General features: G+C 39.4%; 1 protein-coding gene across 7 annotated transcripts in view; it reads left to right on the forward strand.

Annotated features, from left to right (window-relative positions):
* The window catches only part of MRC1 (mannose receptor C-type 1), a 168,958-nt gene that overhangs the window by 48,269 nt on the left and 95,866 nt on the right, over positions 1-24,823 (forward strand). For 6 of the 7 annotated variants that reach the window (XR_011489419.1, XM_070472119.1, XM_070472118.1 and 3 more), the window contains exons 4-6: positions 15,180-15,581; positions 19,533-19,706; positions 24,389-24,553. Coding sequence is in view for 6 of the 7 variants with exons in the window: in XM_070472119.1 (XP_070328220.1) it covers positions 15,180-15,581; positions 19,533-19,706; positions 24,389-24,553 (741 nt within the window). In the remaining variant the exon portion in view is untranslated. Of the gene's footprint in view, positions 1-1,212; positions 1,612-15,179; positions 15,582-19,532; positions 19,707-24,388; positions 24,554-24,823 lie in introns of those variants that run through there. The other variant, XM_020876236.2, reaches the window with a different exon arrangement.

Genomic DNA, 24,823 nt, shown 5'->3' on the forward strand with positions numbered 1-24,823 from the left:
TCAGTAGAAGTTTACTATATGATGCAGGGAGCTCAAATCCAGTGCTCTGCGACAACAGAGAGGGGTGGGATGGGGTGGCAGGTGTAAGGGAGGTTGAAGATGGTGGGGACATATGTTGACTATGGTTGATTTATGTTGATGTATGGAAGAAACCAACAGAATAATGTAAAGCTATCATCCTCCAATTAAAATAAGTAAATTTAAATTAAAAAACTAAAATAAAATTTCAAGAAATATTCCAGCAGCTTCCTTTTGTTTGGCTAACATTTCCCACACTCCAGTTGTGAGCTGGCTATCTAATTACTGATATCTGCTTCAAAATGTTCTTAATTCATTCTTTACTTCTGAAAAATAACACAATAGATCTGTAGGGTTAACATGATGCTTCATGAAAGATGTTTTCATTTATTTAAAAAGAAAGTATCCCACCACCTATCATGAAATGACCAAATGAGCAGACTTCCTCCTGGTAAGAGGACCCTTTTAAACCTGAAGGGGGTCACTATTGTTAAGGATGGGCAGTGGGGCTTTACTGCGAGTCTTGTCACTGTTTTCTCTGGATCACTTGAGAACTTTCTAGAAAAAGACTTCTAGAACTTTCTCCTTCCTGTTACAACTGAGCTTCTTTCTTAAGCTTAGTCTCAATTTTACTTTTCTTCTAGCTGAAAGGAACAAAGCTCCATATGAAGCCACTTTCAAAGCTTTCAAAGAAAAAAAGGAAACTCTAAACATTGAATATGGAGAGTGGGAGGGGATCCATTTCAGCCCTTAAGAAGACATTTCCACCAGAAAACTATTCTTTAAAAAATAGTTTATTATTTTAGATGTAATGCCATATTGGTATAATTCAGGATTTTTAAAATTATCATTTTTGGAGGGGGGGCACCATGTGGCATGTGGGAATCTTAATTTCCTGACAAAGGATTGAACCTGTGCCCCCTCTGTGTTGAGGGGCCCAGAGTCTTAACCACTGGACTGTTAAGAAAGTCCAGAAAACTGTCCTCTTTATTGCTTGCCATCTCCACTACGTTCCAGGGCTTGTCTGCTGAAGGTCCCTGGATTCAGCCGCTCCCCAGGGAGAATCTCACTTTTCCAGCTCAGGTAGTGGCCTCCAGCTTGCCCTCCCCCGCATCCTAGCCGAGCCGGGAGATCCAGCGCTGTTTCACTTCCCCCCTTTCCCAGCAGGCCGGCCCTGGCTCCTAGGTTCTCACAGGCGCCCAGTCGCCTCCACCCTCTTCCTCATCTCTCTCCCACACGTGTCCCTCTCTCCCCTTCCTCTGTGTCTGCTCTTCTCAGAAGTTAGCTTACAAAGCAAAGTTGTAACTTTGAATTCCTGTTTTTCCAACCACCCTCATGTGACAGGATATCTCCTTATTGGAGGTTTTCCCTAATTTCAGAAACCCTTTAAAAGTGGGCTCTTCCTCCACGCTCCTTTTCAGCTGGGCAGTTCTGAGAAGGGTGGAGCGGGCAGGGACAGCTGGGGGCTCACGGGCCTGGTCTTCCCCACTCTCTTCTCTCCATCCGTGGAAGAAAAGGATCAACTCTGGACCATGAGGCCGTCCCCACTCCTGCCTCTCCTCTCTCTGCTTCCGGTAGCTGTGCAGCTCCTGGGTAAGTCGGCTAATGAGGTGGGAGCTTCCTGACTTAGGGTCTGGGGTCTATGGTACCCCTCTTTTGGGGGAAAGTGTTAAGGGATTCCTGGAAGCCGGGCTACAGCACCACCAGTTCTGCAGGAAACTCCTCCGGGGCCCCAGGCCTGGAAGCTGGGGACCGGGAGGAGGCAGCGACTCCTCCGGTCAGGGGGGCTGCCTGGTCTGAGCCCCTCAGAACCCTGCCTTCCTCTTATCTCTTCCCTCGTCTCCCACTGCCTCTTTGCTGCTATATACTGTTCGAGTGATTTCCGCTCCGGTTGCCGAATTCTTGTTTTCAATTTCTGTCTAACCCTCAGCCAATCTCTTCTGAGCGTTTTTGACCAAAATGAGGGCAGCACTGGTGTCTGTCTTTATCGTAGGTCTAAGGATGGGTCTCAGATAGTCCCCGCCAAAGATCTCATGAGAGTTTTACAACACATCTTTTTTCTGTGAATGCACTTAAAAAAAAATTTTTTTTTAATTGGAGTTGATTTACAGTGTTGTGTTAGTTTCAAGTGTACAGTAATTGGGATCAGTTATACATATACATACATCCCCTCTTTTTTTACAGTCTTTTCCCATATAGGTCATTACAGAGTATTGAATAGAGTTCCCTGTGCTACACAGCACCTTCCTAGTTATCTGTTTTATACATAGTACTGTGTATACATCAATCCCAATCTCCCAATGTATCCCTACTCCACCCCCTCCCTTACCCCCTGGTAACCATAATTTTTATTTTCTGTATCAGTGACTCTATTTCTGTTTTGTAGATAAGTTCATTCCTATCCCCTTTTGGATTCCACATGTAAGCGATATCATATGATATTTGCCTTTCTCTGACTTACCTCACTCAGCAGTGAATGAATCATTTTTATCAGTCCTAGTTTTTATTACTAGACAGTTCATCCTTAACGGTGTTCTACATCGATCCTTCTCTCAGTTCTAAGTTGTTCAAACTGATTCATTCCTATTCCTCCATCCCTTCCTTTTTTTTTTTCTTGGAAATGGATGATAACTCTGAGGACCAGACTCAGAGCCTTCCGGAAGCCTGAAGACAGTTTGAAGTCTCTATTTCTTTAAACACATCTTGCTTTACCTTCGGAATGAGACCTGAGAGTGTCTGGAGGAATGTTTATTCCCAGGTCTCTTTTGAGATGAAATAGATGGGATTTCAGCTTTGAAATTTTGGATTTCTGATCCCCCTTGATTTTCCCCAAATCAGCAAATACCATCTTGCCCAGCCTGTGCTAAGGGTGCTCCATACCCTGCTGGCATGTTGGAGGCAGGTGCTGGGGAGAGGGGATCATGGATGAGACAGAAACTCCTGACCACCAGGAAACTTTCCAGAGAGAGTGTTTGATCACAGGAAACAAATCGGCATGACCGTGAAATAGCAGAGATGATAAAAACATAAGCAAAGGCAGTATAGTTTGTACATGGCCCCTGCTACTTAATTTCTTTGTGCCTTAATTATAAACTTTCTTAGTATATAAACTAAGGAGCATCCTATTACTTGTCCCATCAGTTGTTGCAGTGATTCAATGAGTTAAACTATGTGAAATATTTAGAACATAGTATGACTCGTAATAGTTCCTAAATGTTAGCTATTCATAACCGTGACTTTTTTTTCCCCCCATGGTAGCAATCAATGGTTCAGTGCAAGCAGGATAATTAGCATTTAAAGGAAAGGTTTTCCAAGAAACGATACAGAGGAAGGAGTCCTGAAGTCTGAGGAGATATTTTCCCTGTTGTTGTTGTTTAGTCACTAAGTCATGTTGCGACCCCATGGACCCCTGCCAGGCTCCTCTGTCCATGGAATTTTCCAGGCAAGCATACTAGAGTGGGTTGCCATTTCCTTCTCCAGGGGATCTTCCTGACCCAGGGATAGAACCCAAGTCTCCTGCATTGGCAGGCGGATTCTTTACCACTGAGCCACCAGGGAAGCTCTTGTTTAACCTGTGTCCAGGCTACAAAGCACATCTCTCAGTGAGTAAGGAGGAATGTGATAGGATAGCAGGCTCCATATCACTCTGGTCTTCATCTTGAAAGACTGTCTTGTGCAAGAGGATTAATATATTCTTCGTGATCCCAAAGGTTAAAACTAAGACCAGTGACCATCTTCTAAAGGTTTTGCTGTCTCAAATAGAATGTTCTGCTTAGAAGAAAGTTTTCTGTCACTAAAGGTCTTCAGACAGACCCTGAGTGAGACCTGTACTCTAACCTGGCACTTCTCAATAGAAACATCATTGGCCACATTATGTAGCCATGTTTAAAAAGGTTAAAAAAAATTTAACTGGTGACACTGATTTTATGAATATGTTTTATTTAACCCAGTGTATCCAAAATAGTATTAGTCAACATTCATCAATATAAAGCTTACTGGGATATTTTTATATCCATTAAAAAAAAAACTTTTTATTATTTTTGTGGAGTATAGCCAATTAACAAATTTGTGATAGTTTCAGGTGGACAGCAATGGGACTTAGCCATTCTCTCCCATACTCCCCTCCCATCCAGGCTGCCACCTCACATTGAACAGAGTCCTCTGTGCTATACAGTAGGACCTTGCTGGTTATCTATTTTAAATATAGCAGCATGTACATGTCTATCCCAAGCTCCCAAACTATCCCTTTAGATTGATTTTAATACTAATATAGGATGTCTTCGAGGAACAGTTGCCCACTGACCACTCCCTTACTACTTTTCACAAAATTTTCCTTTAAGATTTATATTTTTCCTTCATTCTTCCTTTCTTTTTTTTACCTTTTCTGTATTTCTAGTCTCTCATTTCTTCCTTTATACATGTGACTTGTTTTGGTACCAGATTTAACACGTACTTTCTGACATTGTTGAGCAAAGCCAAGGTTTTGTCCTCTTTCTTTCTTCAGTTGTTCTTATAGTTGTCTATTTTTCTCATTATTATCCCAAATGACTTCTGAGTTTTTTGTCTAATTCTGAGTTGGAGATCTGTCGATGTAGGATATTGCAGATACAGGTAAGAAGACAATTGCTTTGTTGTGTGACATTTCAGTGCCTTCTGAGGTTGTTGGAACTAATTTCTAGGTAGGAAGAATCACTGCTGGTTAAATGTGAGTGTTAAAGAATTAAATACACTTAAAGTAAGTCAGAAGGAGAAAGACAAATACCATATAATATCACTTATATGTGGAATATGAAGTATGAAACAAATGAACTCATCTATGAAACAGAAACAGACTCACAGACATAGAGAAAAACTTGTGATTAGTAGGGGCAGGGGTGATGAGGGAGGGATGGACCGGGAGTTGGGATTAATAGATGCAAATTATTATACAGAGAATGGATAAACAGCAAGGTCCTACTGTGTGGCACAGGGAACTATATCCAATCTCCTGGGATAAACCATAATGGAAAAGAATATGAAAAAGAATGTCTATATGTATAATTGAGTTACTGTTGTACAGAAGAAACTAACAGAACATTGTAAATTAACTATACTTCAGTAAAATATATTTTAAAAAACAAAATACCGAAGGTAACGTGTAAGGGGAGAAAAAAGAATCAAACACACTCAACCTCAGTTAAAGACAAAGACCCCTATCTTCAAAGGGAAGTGGCAATCACAGTGATGACAAGTGTTCCTGAAACCTGGTTTCTGACACTGAATCTTAAGCAGCTGAAGGAGAACCAGGAGGTCACAGAGCCACTAGAGGAGTTGAACAGAAGGAATGTAGCCTTTTAAGTAGTGTGTTGTCTACATGGCACAGAAGGAACTAAACTGATATCAGTGTGAGAATAACAGGGTCCTCTTGCCTCTTGGTGAGCATCAAGCATTGTTGAATGGAAACATCATGTAGTTACACTGATTCAGAGAGGGAACTCATGGAAATCAGGTAGAATAAAATCGAGTATAGAGGAGATAGGAAGGCAACTGCCCTTTGAAAAAGAGCTGAGACGCAGGAGACATTGTAGGATGTGCACGTGTGCTCCATTGCTTCACTTGTGTTGGACTCTTAATGAACCCGTGGACTGTAGCCTTCCAGGCTCCACTATCCATGGGATTATCCTGCCAAGAATACTGGAGTGGGTTGCCATTACCTTCTCTAGGGGATTTTCGTAACCTAGGGATCAAACCTGTATCTCCTGTGGCTCTTTGGCAGGCAGATTCTTTATCACTTGAGCCACCTGGCAGGCCCTTATTGTGTGACAAATTCTTCTGATTATAAACCAAGTTAAGGTTACAGAGCCCTTTCAGATCCTTACCCACTTCAATTAATTGCTTTCAGATCCTTAATCAGATCCTTACAACAACTCTATGAGATGGGTTGAAAGAGAAAGTAAAGTTGCTCAGCTGTGTCCGACTCTTTGCGACCCCATGGACTGTAGCTCACCAGGCTCCTCCATCCATGGAATTTTCTAGGCAAGAGTACTGGAGTGGGTTGCCATTTCCTTCTCCAGGGGATCTTCCTGACCCAGGGATAGAACCCAGATCTCCTGCATTGGAAGCAGACGCTTTACCATCTGAGCCAGCAGGGAAGCCATGAGATGGGTTGGTTGGGTGTTATTAATGTCATCCACCTTTTACTACATGAGGAAACAGGCTCAGAAGTAAGCTAGCCAGTAAGGACTTGACCAGTTCTTGATTGTGGTCTTCTGGTTCTGAGGCTAAGAAGTAGATGTAATGTACTAGGTGGAGTGTATTGATCAAGAAAGACATAAACGTACTTCAAAACAGCAGGTTGTCAAAAAAGGGCTTAGTCCCTCTCTTTGCATCAATTATGTAGATTTTTCACTTGAAGATGGGAAAGGGGACAGTAACCTTTGAGGGTTCACTATCTGCAAAATGATGTTCTGGGTGCTTTGCTTAAATTATCTCTAAATATATATATCTAAATATTTCTTTAAAATATTTAGAAAGTTTCCAGCAGCTCTATCAGAGAGCATTATTATCCCATTTGACAGATCAGGAAAGTGAGGCTAGAATGATTAATTTAACTGAGGCAACACAGCTAGGACTTGGTGGAACCAACATTTGATTGCAAGTTTGCTGGCCTGCAAACACATGCTTCTTTCCACCACATCACATGGGAACTCTGGGGTCTCTATCCTTCTGTCTGTCTCTTTGCAACAGTTCTCTGTTTTTTTTCTAGTTTCATCCTGCTCTGGACCATTTCACATTGCCTGTAATGCTGATTTTCTCCAGTTAATGATAAGAATATGCTAATATGTATCAAGCAATTTCTGTGTGTCAGGAACTGTTCTCAGCGCTTTGTTTAGATGATCTAATTTAAATCTCACACAACCAGCATGTCCTGTACTTTCCTCCTCATTCTTCAGGGGGAAAAGGCAGAACCGAGTGGTTTAGATACTTGACCAAGGTCACTCAGTAAGCAGTAGCGCTCCAATTATGTCACAGTCAGGTGGATACAATGCATAAAAATTAATTTGCCTGGTTATGAGTGGAAGAAGAAAAATTGTGTAGTCTCAGATTCTTACCTACATGTTTTGCTTGTCTTGAAGTTGGCAGAGAGGCTGGGTTTTTGAGGTTGAAGATTAGGAGAGAAAGGGAAGGATGGTGAATGAAGTGGCAGCTGGGAATGGAATCCAGGATATAGGTCTGGGGATCAGCAGGTGGCGGGAGAGCTCCTGAGATGGGAATGAATGAATCCAGGAAGGGAGTAGGTATTCCTATCTTTAGGGAGGGAGGCAGGAAGTTGGCAGTGTTCCTTACTTACTCCCAGACTCTGTTTTCTCCTTGAGGTCATAGTCCTTATTGGATTAATACTTGCACCTCCCCCAATAGCCTAATTTTGTTGCTGTTGTTTAGTCTCCTAAGTTGTGTCCGACTCTTTTGGGACCCCATGGACTGTAGCCTGCCAGGCTCCTCTGTCCATGGGGTTTCCCAGGCAAGAATATTGGAGTGAGTTGCCATTTCCTTCTCCAGTGGATCTACCTGACCCAGGGATCAAACCTGTGTCTCCTGCATTGGCAGGCATATTCTTTACCACTGAGCCACTTGGGAATCCCCAATAGCCAAATGCGGTGACTTAAATTGGTAGGTTCTCTGAATATTTGATGAACAAATGAAGGATCTAAGAGGAAAATAAAATCATCTTCAATTTTTTCTTTATCCTTTTGTTCAGTATCACTAAACCTAATCCGTGATCCTTAGGTTCCCCCTCTCTCTGCCCCCAGCAACTGTTACAGTTTGTGTGCATGTGTGTCTGTGTGTGTATGGTAGTGATGGTTTAGTCCCTCAGTCATGCCCGACTCTTTGTGACCTCATGGACTGTAGTTCGCCAGGCTCCTCTGTCCATGCAATTCTCCAGGCAAGAATATTGGAGTGGGTTGCCATTCCCTTCTCCAGGGGATCTTTACCACCCAGGGATTGAATCTGGGTCTCCTGCATTACAGATAGATTCTTTACAGACTGAGTCTCTAGGGAAGTCCTTGTGTATAGTAAGTGCATAATAAATATTTATTTTTAACTAATACATTTACAAAAATAAATATTTATTAGCTTAATTTCAGTTCTTTGGAGACATACTTGTGAGGTGTACCTTCACTTACAGGAGCTAATGAACAGATTCTTGGTTTGCTTGACTCAAGATGGTGACCTCTGACAATGACTTGACAATGACTTGACTTGACCTCTGACAATGATTTTTTTCCCAAGACTGGGAAAAAACTTGGGAAAAACTGGCTGAGGAGGGGGCCGTGAGACCAGAGGGAGGCAGCTGGTCCAGGGTGGGTGAAGGAGCAAGTGAGCCCTGTGGGCAGATGAGCTCAGCCTTCCTGGGTACCCTGGGTGAACAGGTAGAATGTATGTCTCAGAATCATCCTTCCTTGGTGTAAGGATTAGGGCTGTTCATTCCTCCAACACCCACTGGTCACTAGTGAAGGGCTGCTCGTAGGAGGTGTTCATTCTCTGACCCTTCTGGTCTTTGCAGTGGGTGAAGGAGGCTCTGATGGTCAGAAGAATGTCCTCAGGCCCAGAGATGTGGGGCTTCCCCTGGGGAGTGGAGCTGGTGCTCACTGAAATAGCAAAAGGCAAGAGAAATAAATGGGTTTCTGGCAGCATCCACTACAAAATACCCATTTACTTTCCTCTTATCCAGTTTCCCTGTCTTCCACAAGTTATTAGCTTTTATGTTTTCATGTCAGCATTTTATTTATTGATGGTGGGGAAAGCCTAATGATGTATAAGGAAATACAGCCTATGATAGTTATATCTCTAAATTGTCACCTTTAATAACCTAACATTCTTTGCCAGTAAATTTGGAAATTTGAACTTCCCTGGTAGCTCAGTTGGTAAAGAATCCTCCTGCAATGCAGGAAACCCCAGTTTGATTCCTGGGTCGGGAAGATCCACTGGAGAAGGGAACAGCTACCCACTCCAGTATTCTGGCCTGGAGAATTCCATGGACTATGCAACCATGGGGTTGCAAAGAGTTGGACATGACTGAGTAACTTTCACTTTCACTTTGGACATTTAATGACTTGCTCAGTGTTATCATTTAAAACAGTTAAAATATGCTTAAAAAAACATTTGTACCCATGATGTTGGATATCCAGGCTTTGGCCATTTTTTAAAATTGATTTTTCTTGAAATATAATTGTTTTGCAATGTTGTGTTGGTTTCTGCTGTTACAGCAGAGTAGGCCAGCCATGCATATACATATATCCCCTCTTTTCTGGATTTGCTTTCTATTTAGGTCACCACAGAGAATTGAGTAAAGTTCCCTAAGCTATATGGCAGGTTCTCATAAGTTACCTATTTTGTACACAGTAGTGTATACATGTCAATCCCAGTCTCCCCATTCATCCCACCCACCCTCCCTTTCCTGCGCTGGTGTCCGTACATTTGTTCTCTACATCTTTGTCTCTGTTTTGTAAATAAAATAATCTATACCATTTTTTCTAGATTTCACATATATGCATTAATATATGATATTTGGTTTTTTTCTTTATGACTTACTTCACTCTGTATGTTAGTCTCTAGGTCCATCCTCGTTGGCTCAGATGGTAAAGAACCTGCCTGCAATGCAGGAGACCCAGGTTCGATCCCTGGGTTGGGAAGATCCCCTGGAGAAGGGAATGGCAACCCACTCCAGTATTCTTGCCTGAAGAATTCCGTGGACAGAGGCTATAGTCAATGGAGTCACAAAGAGTTGGACATGACTGAGCAACTAACACTTTGACAGGCCCATCCACATCTCCACAAATGACCCAACTTCATTCCTTTTTATGGCCAGACTTCAGCCATTTTTAACCTGAGACATTGTGTGGAAACTTCTTTGCTAAATGCATTTTGACTTTTTATATTTCTCCCCTTGAAATGTGGGCTCTGTGTATCAGGGAACTGTTTCTAGTTTGTCTTTGCATTATCACCAGCAGGGTGCCTGATATCTATTTGTTGAAAAATAAGAGATTAGTAAGACTGAGTTAAGATGGATGGCTAGTCTCATTGATTGGGTAAATACATTTCTGATGTGTAAGTACCATCTATTCTCATTTGTTCAGCTTTGCAGTATTTCTGTTATAAAAACATAGTATAGACAACGAAAACTGAATGTTTATCCAAATAAAACATTGATCTGGTTCATAGTGACAAAAACGCCATAAGCTGTCTTTTGGTCAAGGTCTTGAGTCACTTTCAGAGGAAGACTGATGACATTTTAAATCAGAGACATTGCACAGAGACAGTGATACAAGCAAAACTCACATGTTGACGCGTCAAGGAGAGGAATAACATATGAACACAGGATCATAAAGCGATAATTTTACATTTCCTCATATTGTCTGGCAGAAGCAATATCAAACTTGCACTGCTTCCTAGTGTCCAAGATAAATAAAGGAAACAAGAAGAGATAAGTTTGTATTGAAATAAAAGCTTTTCATTGCAAGTACTTCTGTTATAAGTATAAACATTTATAAATTGCTCTTTGGGAAAAATAAACTTTCAGGGTAAAAAGTCATATGAAATGGATCCATCATCTTGAATCAAGCATTAAATAAAAGAAAGTACCTGGGTTAATAGTCAGGAGATGCTTCAAGTTTAATAACTATTCCTTTATTCATTCAACAAATACTTGTTGAGGGACTATTATGCTCTAAAAAGAGAGAGTATGGTGCTGGATTGGAAAGATAAGTCTTTCTACTCAGGGAATTTACATTCCAGTAGGGACACAAATAAAACATAAGTAAACAAAATTTTAAAAGTATATATTTTAAGGTGGTTATTAATATTATATAGAAAATAAAAGAGTTAAATTAGAGTTGTTAGCTCACTAAGGAGTTGGCAATTGAGTTGGAACCTTAATGAGTGTCTCAAGAAGAGGGAACTTGAAATATGGAGTCTGTAAAGTGAAAATGAGCTTCAAGTTTTTGAGGAACAGAAAGGCTTTGTGGCTGGGAGGTGGTGAGTGAGAGCAAGGGTGGGAGGAGGTGAGAGTAGGAGCAGCCTCCCTGGATGGTGTCACATCTAGTGAGCTGTGACATGGAGACTGGACGGTTTTGTTCCTGTGTGTGCAGTGGTCCTCATGAAGGGTTTGCACTCGGGAAGAGATGGTGAGAAACAAAGTCTCTTCCGTCCTGGAAAACTCCACAAAAGTAAAAGAAAAAGAAAATAATTTTATTATTGAGTAAGTATTCAAGCAGAATGTGACATGTATTGGCAGTCTACTAAAGAGACTGCAGAAACAGAGAAACTTGACCCTTTTATATGGCCAAGTAGAAACATTTCATGGCATCAAGTAGGATTTGCCGTCTGGGGTCAGGTGACATGTTAAGCCTGTCTCACCCAGGAAACTGGGAGATCAGGCATTATCTGTAATGATTCCATTTCAAACAGAGGAAGATCAGAGCAAGACCATGGTGGCTTGGTCTGGGGTATGGTAGTGGAGATATAGAGAAAAGACTGGATTAGGGAATACTTATCAGTTGGGTTCTCCAGAGAAACAGAACCAATAGAATGTGTACGTGTGTGTCTACCTCTGCCTCTCTCTCTGTCTACATACCTATCTCTCTACCTATCATCTATCAATATTTTTTGAGAGAGATTTATTTTAAGAAATTGCCTCATGCAGTTGTGGATGCTGACAAGTCCAAAATCTACAGGGGTAGGTTGGCGTGTTGGTAACTCAAGAAAGAGTGGATATTGAAGTTCGGGTCCAAAGATAGTCTCGAGATAGAATTTCTACTTCTCTGGGGGATCTCAGCCTGTTTTCTCTGAAGGTGTTCAGCTGATTGAGGCCCACCCACAGTATGGGGTATAATCTGCTTTACTAAGTCTACTGATTTAAATGTTAATCTTATCTAAAAAAAGAACAAAAACCAAAAAACTTCCAGCAAACAACCTTCATAGCAACATCCAGACAGGTGTTTGACCAATTATTTTGATCCTATGACCCAGCCAATTTGACACATAAAAGTAACCACAGTGGTACATATTTGGAGGGGGCCAACAGATCATAATTTTGTCCTAGACAGTTAAGGAAAGCTGGGAATCTAGATGACTGCTAGGTCTTTGGCTTATAGATCTAGGTGGCACCATCAGGTGCCATTAATAAAAAAGTATATTGGGTGTTTGCTCATGAAATGCCATCATAGTTAAAGTTAAGATGGAACTACAGATGAAAATTAAATACATGAAATAAAACTCAAGGAAGTATAAAAACCTCTGAAAGAGGAATGCTATTCTTGCATAAAGACTTCTAAACACCTTACCTTAAATGGCTGGTTACCAGCTGGTTGGTTGACTGAATTTAGATGGTAAGTGTTGGCCACTCAACAATACAATCAAATGACTGAAGTAGAAGGTGGAAGATAGATTCCGTCAGGATGGTACTAAGCAAAACTATGTGGAAGAGAAGTCTAGAGAAGAAAATAATAGGTGCAATGGCCAACATGTAAAGGTCAATATAGATGAGTCTACAAATATCTATGGCAACATTTTCATAGTTCAGTACCCTTTTAGCCAGACATAAATTTGTGTATGGTACATTATCCATTTAAAGAACATTTTATCTTCCTATTTCCTGGGTTTTACTGTGAGCAAAACACAATATTATTAAAACTTTAATTGTATTACCAATGCACAAAGTTACTTATGTTGCCACACAAAGATCAAGCTTGGGAAGGACTTCAGTTAGATGGGAGGAGATTGCGTTGACACTGCATGTTCTGTTGACAGACATCAGCTCCAAATATGCCAACAGAAGCAGATGTTCTGAATTCAGGCTCTAGTGAGTCCCGATTCCAAGAAGTGGAACCAGCAGACATGTGGAACCCAGCCAAGGAATCTAGGCAGAGGTTCAAAGTAGCTCTGAATTAGGAACCCAGGCAAGACAGCGGTAGGAGGTCTCTACCAAGTGTAGACAAGAGCAGATATGGCAAGAGAACATAATCTTTTGAGGCAAAGATCCATTATGACATCAAAGTTGATGGTCCAAGACTGATCTCAGAGTGCAAGTATTGCCAAGCCCACAGGGGTGTTGAGGACAGTAAATAGAATTTGGCTTGTGAAAGTGCTTTGTAAACAGCAAAGGGCTCTCTTAGTGATACTGTGATTATTTGATAGTGTCACTGGGATGACCTCATTAAAATTGGAGTTAACTGATGTAAACTAGTGTATAGAGGATGGATAAACAATAGGTCCTTCTATATAGTAGACGGAACTATATTCAATATCCTGGGATAAACCATAATGGAAAAGAATGTAAAAAAGAATATATGTATGTATAACTGAATCACTTTGTTGTAGCAGAAATTAACACAACATTGTAAATCTATTTGTTGTTCAGTTGCTAAGTTATGTCTGACTCTTTGTGACCCATGGACTGCAGCATGCCAGGCTTCCCTGTAAATCAACTTATACTTCAAAGAATGAAAAAAATAAAGTTGAAATCCAATGTAAAAAAAACGAAAAACAAGCTCATTTAGCCAAACCTTCAAACATCTGTAATACTATACTAGCTCACTTTGAAAGAAGCTCTTAAGTAGAAGGAATTTACTCAAACTTCACAAAAAGTGTTTAATTTATATTTGTGCCCCCCAAATTCCTTTCATTTGTCTATTAAAAAATAGACAAAAAAGAAAACCTTTACATGATCAAACTTGAATTCAATTGTGATTTAAAGGACAAAAATGTGCTTACTCGCTCCTTTTATCCTTTTCTTTTTTGGCAAAAGGAAGTTGAGTTTTGCCAGCTAGCAGCTATGTACTATACGAATAAACCATGTATACATATTTATTTAAAGTACCAAGCCCAAATTACAAGCATAAAAAAACACTGTTATTTGTAAAGTTACTCTTATAAACATTACCTTAAACAATATAAAAACTTTACGTGCTCAACCTTTACTGCAAACTTCACAAATTATTACAGTTTTCAAATGCATTTTGTATCATTTTTTTAATACAAAGGTCAAGGTGAATATGCCAATGAAATGACAAATACTAGATGTCTAAGTTGCCCACTTTGGGTGGGAAACATAACAAAAAAACTCTCTAGTTGCCCAGACCTGGGCTACCCAGCAGACTCTTAGCTCACAGATTTGCTGGCCATTAAGTGAAGGTAAAAATTCCTAAAATAAAATTGTTTTTCTAGACACAAGAAGCCTTCCCAATGTTATAATTAAAATAATTGTGTATAGGTTTCATCTGTCTCAAAGAGGCTAAGGATAGTCAGACTTCAAAATTCTATTCTAGGACACAGAAATATTTAATTTTATACTTTATTGTATTCATCTCCAAATTTGTTTTTCTCAGATGAGTATTATTTCTTCTATTACCTATCTTTTATGTTTGTGCATGCTTGTATTTGTGCTTAATCGTGTCCAACTCTGCAACCCCATGAACTATAGCCCCCCAGGCTCCTCTGTCCGTGGAATTCTCTGGGCAAGAATACTGGAGTGGGTTGCCATTTCCTCCTTCAGGGGATCTTCCCGACCCAGGGATCAAACCCGTGTCTCTTGCATCTCCTGCATTGGCAGGCAGATTCTTCACCGCTGCACCACCTGGGAAGCCCCCTTTTATGTTTACGTCACTACAATTCATGTGCATTTAAAGCATTTGAGCCTTTTTGTAAGGTCCTTGTCTAAACTAGGACATCTTGAAGATTTCCAGTCAATTACTGGCAGCTGGCAGCCATGTACTCCTGAGAGAGGACCCTCATCCCAGTCTTTGCAGCTTCAGGGACCCCTTTGGAGGAGCTGAGTTGGCCCAGGCAGAGTCAATTTCATCTTTTTTTCCTGTGATCATAGGTCTTTAAAGGGAAATGGAAAAACTGAGAACTTATTTTTCTTTAACTTTTTATTTTATAGCTAATAAGCAATGGTGTGATAGTTTCAGGTGGACAGCAAAGGGACTTAGCCACACATATACATGTATCCATTCTCTCCCAAACTCCCCCTCCCTCCAGGCTGCCATACAACATTGAGCAGAGCTCCCTGTGCTATACAGTGGGTCCCTGTTGATTGTCTATTTAACATTGAGAACTTCTGACCTAAAATATTGCCTTTATCCTATGTATCCACTTAAACATCCTTTTTTTTTTTTTAACAGACACTAGGCAATTTTTAATATACAATGAAGATCACAAGCGTTGCGTGGAAGCATTAAGTCCCAGTGCAGTCCAAACTGCAGTTTGCAACCCAAACAACGAAGCTCAGAAATTCCGATGGGTGTCTGATTCCCAGATCATGAGTGTTGCACTTAAATTATGCTTAGGGGTGCCATCAAAAACTGATTGGGTTCCTGTCACTCTGTTTGCCTGTGACTCCAAGAGTGAATTTCAGAAATGGGAGTGCAAAAATGACACGCTCCTAGGAATCAAGGGAGAAGATTTATTTTTTAACTATGGCAACAGACAAGAAAAGAACATTATGCTTTACAAGGGATCGGGTTTATGGAGCAGATGGAAGGTTTATGGAACCACTGATGATCTATGCTCTAGAGGTTATGAAGGTAAGAAACTTGGAATTTTTTTTCTTTTGTCTTTCTGTCCATTTTTTCTCATCCTCTTATTTGAAAACTAATTCAAGAAAATAAGCATATTCTTGTTCAGTCTGTACTAGAAATATTGTTTACTTTTGAATTTGGAATGATTGTGTGTTCTGTGAGTGAATAAATGCAGTTAAAAAGTCCTGAGTGATACTTTAGCTATTTGTGATTAATGGGAAGACATTTTTTTTAACTTTCACTAAAATTTTTCCTAACAACTATTGCTGTTTTTGGAAATTACTTTTCACTGTCATCTTTAATTCAGAGTCTTGCATTTAACACTGTGTGATTGTCATGATAAATGAATTTAACCACATGTTTCTTTTCCTTTGGTTTAAGTCATCTCTAAACAAATGATCCATGGAAAAACATTTTTTAATAACTCAGATTGCATAAAATCTTGACATTGACAGTTTGGGTTTCTAAATGTTTCTAATTTATTTGCTACCTTATGGGTATTTAGAAACATTATATAATAATCAGAAAATTAACAAAGCTGAGGAATTAGCTTGTAAATTAACCTTTACCATGTTTAGTCTGCTATTTTAGAAAGTGACAGCACCAGTGGGGCAGAAAATAACTTTGTATGTAGTTGGTTCCATTAGCTCTTCAAGGTGAAATAAAATCAGAGTATCTAATCTTCTCTCATCTAGGCCAAATTTCATTTTCTGGCATCTGCACAGAAAAAAATAAAACAAAAAAGAACTTGAAACGCTTTACAAAGGCCTCTTGAATCAGATGATGTTGTAGCCACATGCTAGGATGGGTCATTTGGTTGTTGTTCAGTGCTATCTAGAACATCCTCAAGGTCAGAGAAAGAGTGCCTTTTGGGACAAGAGATTAGCCTGTTTCCAAAGTTACTATGTTACTAAGGCTGCAAAGTTTGGTTGAACTTGTCTGATGGCAGCTGTGCACAGCATCTTAGTTCAGCTCTTTGCAAGATAATTTATCAGCTTTCCATTTTCCTTCTGTATTCTATAAAGAGAAAAACAAAGTAGGAATTAAAGAGGAGTGAGGAGGAGGGCTCAGAAAAAAGTTATCCTGAGGTCTTAATCGAAAATAATGTAAATTTAGAAATTATATGAGGGACTACCAAAGTAGCATAGCATTTCAAGAGAAACTTGATGGAAAGTTGTAGGGCAGGACAAAGGTGAACTAAACTTGACTGAGTCAAATTCCACAGATGGGACAATAGTTCTAATTGAGGAATTCAACACAAGGAAGTTTGGTGCTGAAAGACGGGAATTCTCATTTTATTTTAAAAGATATCACTGAAGTTCTATAATCCCCTTCCCACTCCCTGCCCACACTTTCTGATCTTCTGTTTGAAAAATAGGCATAGGATTTAAGATAGTGGTTCTCAAATTTTAACATGATTAAGAAACATTTGGAGAACTTGTTAAAAATACAGATCCCAAGGTCCTGTCTCACTAGATGTCAAATTAGCATATTGGGGGAAGGGCCTAGGGATCTACTGAATTATTTTTATGAACACCAAAGTAGTTGGATGCAAACAGTCCCTTGACCACATGTAGCATACTCCCTAACTCTCTCCCGGGACTTAAGGTATTCCTGCTAGATGATTTAGCCTTTCAGAGAGATCTTGGAATTGACTCATTGGAATATACGTTAAAAGTAAAGTCAAGGCAGAGAGGATGTATGGAGATTCTTTGTCTCTCTAAAAAAGATTTGGGGAGGAATACTGTCTGAGACCAGAGATTTAATTTTGAGTAATAGAATTAGATTTTGTAGACTTGAAAGCATCTGAGGGTTGTCTGGAATGGTGGACCACAAGAGGAAGAGGCAGTGAGTGCTCGCTCTGTCATGATTTGTCAGTGAAGCTGGCTTCATCAATGCTTTGTTTTGTTTTTGTTTTTTAAACATTTATTTATTTATTTGGCTGTCTCCAGGTCTCTGTTGTGGCACATGGGATCTAGTTCCCTGACCAGGGATAGAACCCAGGTCCTCTGCATTGGGAGCTGGGTTTCTTACCCACTGGACCACTAGGGAAGTCCCCAATGCTTTGTTTAATAAATGAAGTTAGGGACTAGTGGAAGACACTGCACTTCCACTGCAGGGAGCATGGGTTCAATCCCTGGTCAGGGAACTAAGATCAGCATGCCCTGTGGTATGGCCAAAATTTTTAATAAAATAAATAAATATATTGAATTAGTCCTTAAAAAGCCACTTTTGATTGGAATTTATAAGTTGAGCTCTGAAAATTCCTTCACTACTTTAAGAAGCAGTGAGACTAGCCCTAGGTAGTCTTTATCAGGTTTACTTCATACAAAAGAACAATGGCATAATTATTACAAATCCAGCATATTTTTATACAATCTGTGATTTGGAAAAATAGTCCTATAACTTAGTGGAGCCAAATTTAGGATCACATTTTAAACTTATTAACAGCTAGTGGCTCAGACAATAAGGCGTCTGCTTACAGTGCGGGACACCTGGGTTCGATCCCTGGGTCGGGAAGATCCCCTGGGGAAGAAATGGCAACCCACTCCAGTACTCTTGCCTGGAGAATCCCATGGATGGAGGAGCCTGGTGGGCTACAGTAGATGGGATTGCAAAGAGTTGGACATGACTGTGCAACTTCACTTTCACTTTTCAATTGGGAAAAAAGTAATTTTGAGGGAATTGAAAATAAACCTAGCTTTTAAGGTAGACTGGATAAGTATGAATAAAAGAAAAGGAAAAGAGGTAAGTCATTAATTTTTGTCATGCTCTTTATGTACATTGGGATTCCCTGATAACTCAGTTGGTAAAGAATCCGCCTGCAATGCAGGAGATTCTGGTTTGATTCCTGGGTTGGGAAGATCTGCTGGAGAAGGGATAGGCTACCCACTCCATATTCTGGCCTGGAGAGTTCCATGGACTGTATAGCCCATGGGGTCACAAACAGTTGGACACGACTGCATGGCTTTCAGTTCACTTTACTTATGTACATTAGGTGTCATGCTATGTGTTTTACAACTGTTATATTATCTAAATAACTTTTAAGATGTCTTTAAAGAACTTTTTAAAGTCATAGATCTATGAAACAATTAGGAAAAGAGTATTCTCATCTAGAAAAATTCTGAATATCAACTGGTCACAAGAGACTAAATATTTCAATATAGAAGATTATTATCTCCCAGAGATAATCTGAACATACTGGAGAATTTAACTACCTGAGTGGTTTGGTTCTTAATGGAGATGTGACTTTCTCTAATCCTTTTGGCTTAAGCCAAACTATAATCCACAATGGTTCTATATTTGTTTCAACTTCCTTTTCTAGGTAAACCTAGAGCTTCCCATTTTGATCTGTTTGGACTCTTTTTTTTTTTTTTTGAAAAAGATAAATGTTGATGATAGATAGTATCTAATGGTTTTGAGTTCTGTTTTTCATCATGTGAATCAGAGATTTATATGAGAATTCCTACCCTTTCTTGGCCATTGTTGAGGGACTCGAGTAGAGTGTGTCTTGATAGGAGTGGTTGGAGGAGACTAAAGTTTTGACTGTGTGTTTGGGTTCCACAGTTATAAGATTATTTTTCAATCTAGAGATTCAATAATTCTCCAATTTCAACCAAGAGGAAGGATAGCCTTTTCTCTATTTGGCGGAAAGGCAGAAGTCAAAGTTGGCAATAGAGCTGTCTACTTTCGGCTTGCGAGAGCAAAGAGGAAAACCTGTTGCCAAAGACAGCAGAACAGAAGTGGGGCTAGAGTTGTTCCTGAGGACACACTACTGCATGAACTCAGCAAAAGACAGGGGTCAAGAGGGAACAGAAATACAGAGGAATTCCCTGCGTGGGGCCTGAGGTGTCATCAGAAGAGTGAGACCAGTTCTTGCAGTAACCTTCTGATTGGGAAGTCAGCATTCAGGAGATTCACATCATTTCTAAGTGCAAGTTGGTGTGTCTCTTCTAGCCATGTACACACTCCTGGGCAATGCCAACGGGGCAACCTGTGCGTTTCCATTCAAGTTTGAAAACACGTGGTATGGGGAGTGCACAACGGCTGGACGATCAGACGGCTGGCTGTGGTGTGGAACCACTACGGATTATGACACGGATAGGCTCTTTGGATATTGTCCGTTGAAGTGTAAGTAACTTTGTTTTGGCATGTTTAATATGGCAACCTGATGATAAGACCTTGTGTATATCTAGAACATTTTTTTCCTTTATGTGATTTCTCATTTATTATCTCAGATCATACACACAACCCTGTACAGATGTCACTGTCCCCATTTTCTAATGGAGGAAGTGATCTGTATTGGTTAAAGACCACAGCTCACATCTTCTGACTCTTATCCCTGGGCTGCATCAAATGACCCCTTTATTTTCACTAAATACTTCTTCTCTTCAAATTCCACTGTTACTGTCAGTTATTTTCTAAGACTTTAGGGCAAATTATACTGTATGTGATACAGTATATACTTAATACCAGAGGTAGTCATCCCATTTGCCAACCCCCCAATAGTTAACCTTTACTAAACTATAGATCAAAAATAAAATTTAAGCAGTGCTACCGCATGAAGTTTGATAGAGAGAGAGATGTAAGGGACGCCTGAATTTTGTGTCAAGGTAATGAAAAGTGTTCCTTACTGTGAAAATGATAGTGATGCTACTCTTCTTAAATTCAGTTTAAGAAGAGTTATCATTTAATTTAACATAGTTTCATTGTAAGTGAGTTATGTCTATGCTTGAAGGGGTTCTAAAATGAAAATATCAGTCTTATTGGAATGATGCAAAATAAGTTGCACTGTGTTATATTGACAGGAGGGGCCATGAAAATGCTTGGTTTCCTTACCATGCCCAAGAATCTGTTAAGAAGCAGGGCAGCGGGAGTTCCCTGGTAGTCCATTGGTTAAGCTTCTGCGCTTCCACTGCAGGGGGCATGGGTTCTGTTCTTGGTTGGGGAACTAAGATTCCACATACCAAGCCATTCAGCCAAAAAACAAAAAAAGAAAAACAGGGCAGCAGATTTTGAGTGGGGTGGAGGAGGGATTTGTGTTGGAAGGCAGAGAGGGAGCTGAAGAAGCAAGAGTTCTTTGCTTCCCTTTCTGTTACACCTCTTGCCTCCAGGTCCTCTCATCCTTTTCTTCCCCCTGAACTTCTTACTCTTGCTAATTCAGATTCTATGGATCAGAGCTCCTGTTTTCTGCTCTCCTGCCAAGGGCTGGGTGCAGGGGCAGAGCCTCAGAGGCAGTCTGGGATGTTGTGAGACCATCTGCATGGCAAGAGTGTTGCTTACCACTAAACTTTCAGGACTACACATCCACCTACCATCACGGTATTCCAAGGATTATTGTGAAAAAAACAGTCCAGTTTACAAAAGTATCAAGTTTGTAAAGCCAAACTTCAAGAGCCATGCTTATTTTACCTCTTTTGATTTTTAATTCCTAAAAATCACACTAGAAATTAATTTGATTTCTCAGCCCCTTAGATTATTGTAATTCCCCTCTGGGTACAGTCCCTCTCTTCTGGTTGAATACACACAAAAACTCACAGTCTTCCTGTGTTCATAGTGGAACCACTCTCCCATTCTTGGGTGAGGTAAATGCATTTCTCTTTTATGATAAACCTTTATTTATTTAATTTTTTTAAAAGATATTTTTACATGGACCATTTTTAAAAAGTCTTTATTGAATTTGTTACAATATTGCTTCTGTTTTACATTTTGATTTTTTTTTTTTTTTTGGTTACAAAGCGTGTGGGATCTTAGCTTCCCAATCAGGGATTGAACCCACACTCCCTGCACTGGAAGACAAAAATCTTAACCATATAGGGAATACAGGAATTCCTGTATTCCCAAGGAATTCCCCTATAACTAAAGGTTTGATTCCCATGAAAGTTGATTGATGTCTGATCTCTGTATTAGAAGATTTGCTGTCTAAACAAAATTTAACCTTTCCCCCACATGAGATAAAGCAGTATTTGTTTTCCAGTTATGGAGGAACATCTTTGTCCTGGACTTTGCAGGAATAGTATTTTCTAAATCTGTTGTCATGTAGTGTCTTGGGGCTACAGATCTCATGGGTCCAGCTATAATATCTTACACTTACACAGTGTTGACAGAGGTGTTGTTGGTTGCATGTGTGATTTAATGAATCATTAAATGGAAGACAAATGGCTAGCCAGTAATCAATAAAAAAAAAAACAAAATGGAAACTCACCACCTTGGCTAGACGTGTATTGGAGGGATAAACTGAATATCTTCTAGAATAAGTTTTTAGTCTCATTGATTCCAATTTATGTCTTCCAAAGCAAATTATATATTTTTTCCAGTTAACTATAAAAGAGAAATTACTGTAGAAATTTAAAACATTTTTGATTTCAGCATGTGTTATGATTTTAAAGGACCTTTTATACAATTTATGCCTTTCTTAAAGAGTTTTGCAATTTCCCAAACTATTTCATTGTCCTTGCTTTGTGTTTCTTTCAAAAGAGCATTTATTTTGTGTTAGCCTTCAACTAGCAGATTTAATCCAGGAAGATGAGGTCCCAGCTATTGACCTGGTGACATTTCATATATGCTCTTCATTGTCCTTTTTATTGTTTATGGTAATGTTTTCCTTCTATTTAGACATTTATTTTCAAGTATCAGGGCAACAGGAAAAGGAAAAGCCCCCTTTCTCTCAGTTCCTCATAGCTTGCAATTTTAGCTTTCAGTATCTGTTATACTGGTTTACTGTGGGAATTTGCATAATTTAGGGAGATACAGGGTCAGCTAACCTATGCGTTCATTGAGAAATAAGTTTTAGTTCCATGATTTAAAATGAAAAATATTTTTTCTTTAAATGAAGAGAAGAGTCTTGTATTTTTTCTTTGCTCATTTGTATCCCTTTTTTTCATTTCTAGATGAGAAAATCATCCCCCCCTTTTTTATATTTCACACTTTCTACCACAATACAAGCCAAACCTCCAAATTTCTAAAAATATTTATTTAAAATAGCTTCCTCTTCAAATAAACCTCACTTCAGTCTCATTTGAATGATCTCACTTACATGGAGAAAATTCCATTTGCACATTAAACTAGTAATATCTCAGATTACATTAAGTTAAATTTAACATTACTAACTCAAATTTATTTTTATATAAAAATATAGTGATTTTATAGTTAAAACATCTTAGAAATGTCTCTGCTGTTGCCCAGATGAACTGTTGACATATTTATCTTCTTCTTTGGTGTTTCATGGAACTTAAATTTCATATCATAGTGTGTGGTAAGTGTATGAAAAAGGTCACTTCCTTGTCAGATACAAAGAATTGCAATTATATGCATATATGAAGTGTAGTCTATATGTGTATGTAGAGAGTAAGCTTTATGCATATATAGTGTAGACTGTATGTGTATATATGATGTTGGCTATGTGCAGATGAATACTATAGGCTCTATACACATGGACAACTGTCCAGTTTCTTAGCAAATCGAATGCTTCTCAGAAAATCTGAGAAGTTACATAATTTTTCTCTCTTCCTTATAAATAAATGAAAGGGTTATGACTTCATATGACTTGTAAGTAGAATTTTATATTACTAAAAAGACAAAAGAGAAGTTTTTATAACCCAAAGCACATAAAAATATTTCAATTGTTGACTCATTTCTCAAACATCTTATATACAAAATGCTATCAATAATGCTTATTCATCTATGTTATTGGCCTTTCCTATAATATCGCCAAGTTTATAGAATATATTGGGAAGTGTAAAGTAGCAAAGGAAAAAATAAGGTAAAAATTTAAAAATTATTTTACTCTGAAGGAAAAAAATTAACTATAAGCTCTTACTGAGAGGCACCAACATGTAATATTCTGTTTCCCTCGTAGCTCAGTCGGTAAAGAATCTGCCTGCAATGCGGGAGACATGGGTTCAATCCCTGGGTCAGGAAGATCCCCTGGAGAAGGAAATGTCAACCCACTCCAGTGTTCTTGCCTGGAGAATCCCATGGACAGAGGAGCCTAGTGGGCTGCAGTCCATGGGGTCTCAAGAGTCGGACACAACTTAGCAACTAAACCACCACAACATATAATATATTCTAGAGATAAGAAAATGAGACTCCAGAAGCTATTGATTTAATTAAAGATCAAATCACGAGTAAGCGACAGAGCCTGGAGGCAAGTTCTGGTCAGTCTGTGGAATCCATGGCCTTTGCCTGTAATGCCTGTGTCTTGGGTCTAAAAAGACCAAACTAGAATGTGCAGGTGACATATACATTGACGCAAGAAGACGTATTTATTTTCTCTTCTCTTTCTTGTTTTTCTAGATTAAGGAAGTTGGGCTGTTATCTCTATTCATTCTTTTTTTTTAAAGAACCACACATTTATTTGGCTACACCACATCTTAGTTGCGACATGCAGGATCTAGTTCCTGACCAGGGCTTGAACCCGACCAAGTCCAAGTCCCTTGCCCTGGAAGTGGGTCTCTTCGCCACTAGATCACCAGGGAAATCCCTGTTATCACTGTTCTTAATCTTTGTATTTACCTCACTTCTCAACTCATCTGATCTCTAGCATTCTAATGGAAAAACAGACAAATATCTTTCCTTTCTTTCTTAAGGCACATGAAAGAAATGGAATGCAGTGGATCTTTGGAAAATTCCTCTTCTTCATTTCAGGAGTCAAGGCAATTTCACAGTCACTTTAAACCTAAGTAAAAAAGAATAAAAGGAAAAGAAACACAATGTTTTAGGCATTAGTACTACCAAGATTGTTTAAAAACTATTGTTCACTGAAAATCCTTTCCCTGGGTAATGTCATCAATTCCTTTTGGCTTCTTTTGCAGTTGAAGGCAGTGAAAGCTTATGGACTAAGGATCCATTGACCAGCATTTACTATCAGATAAATTCCAAAGCTGCTTTAACTTGGCACCAGGCGAGGAAGAGCTGCCAACAACAGGATGCTGAACTCTTGAGCATCACAGAGATACATGAGCAGACATACCTGACAGGTAATGATGTGACATGAAAACAGAGTTGTGAGGTCATGACTGTTGTCTTTCTATGCGTGCTTGCAGGCTCAGTCACTCAGTTGTGTCCAACTCTTTGCGAACCCATGGACTGCCAGACTCCTCTGTCCTTGGAATTTTCCAGGCAAGAATACTGGAGTGGGTTGCAGTTTAACTTAAAAGCAGAGAGCACAAGTAATTATAGATATCATGATAGAGTCAATCCTAAACAGATGGTGCAGAGGGCATGACAAATGTGAACCCTGTAAAAGA

Source organism: Odocoileus virginianus, chromosome 9 (assembly GCF_023699985.2).
Source record: "Odocoileus virginianus isolate 20LAN1187 ecotype Illinois chromosome 9, Ovbor_1.2, whole genome shotgun sequence".
Classification (NCBI taxonomy): domain Eukaryota; kingdom Metazoa; phylum Chordata; class Mammalia; order Artiodactyla; family Cervidae; genus Odocoileus; species Odocoileus virginianus.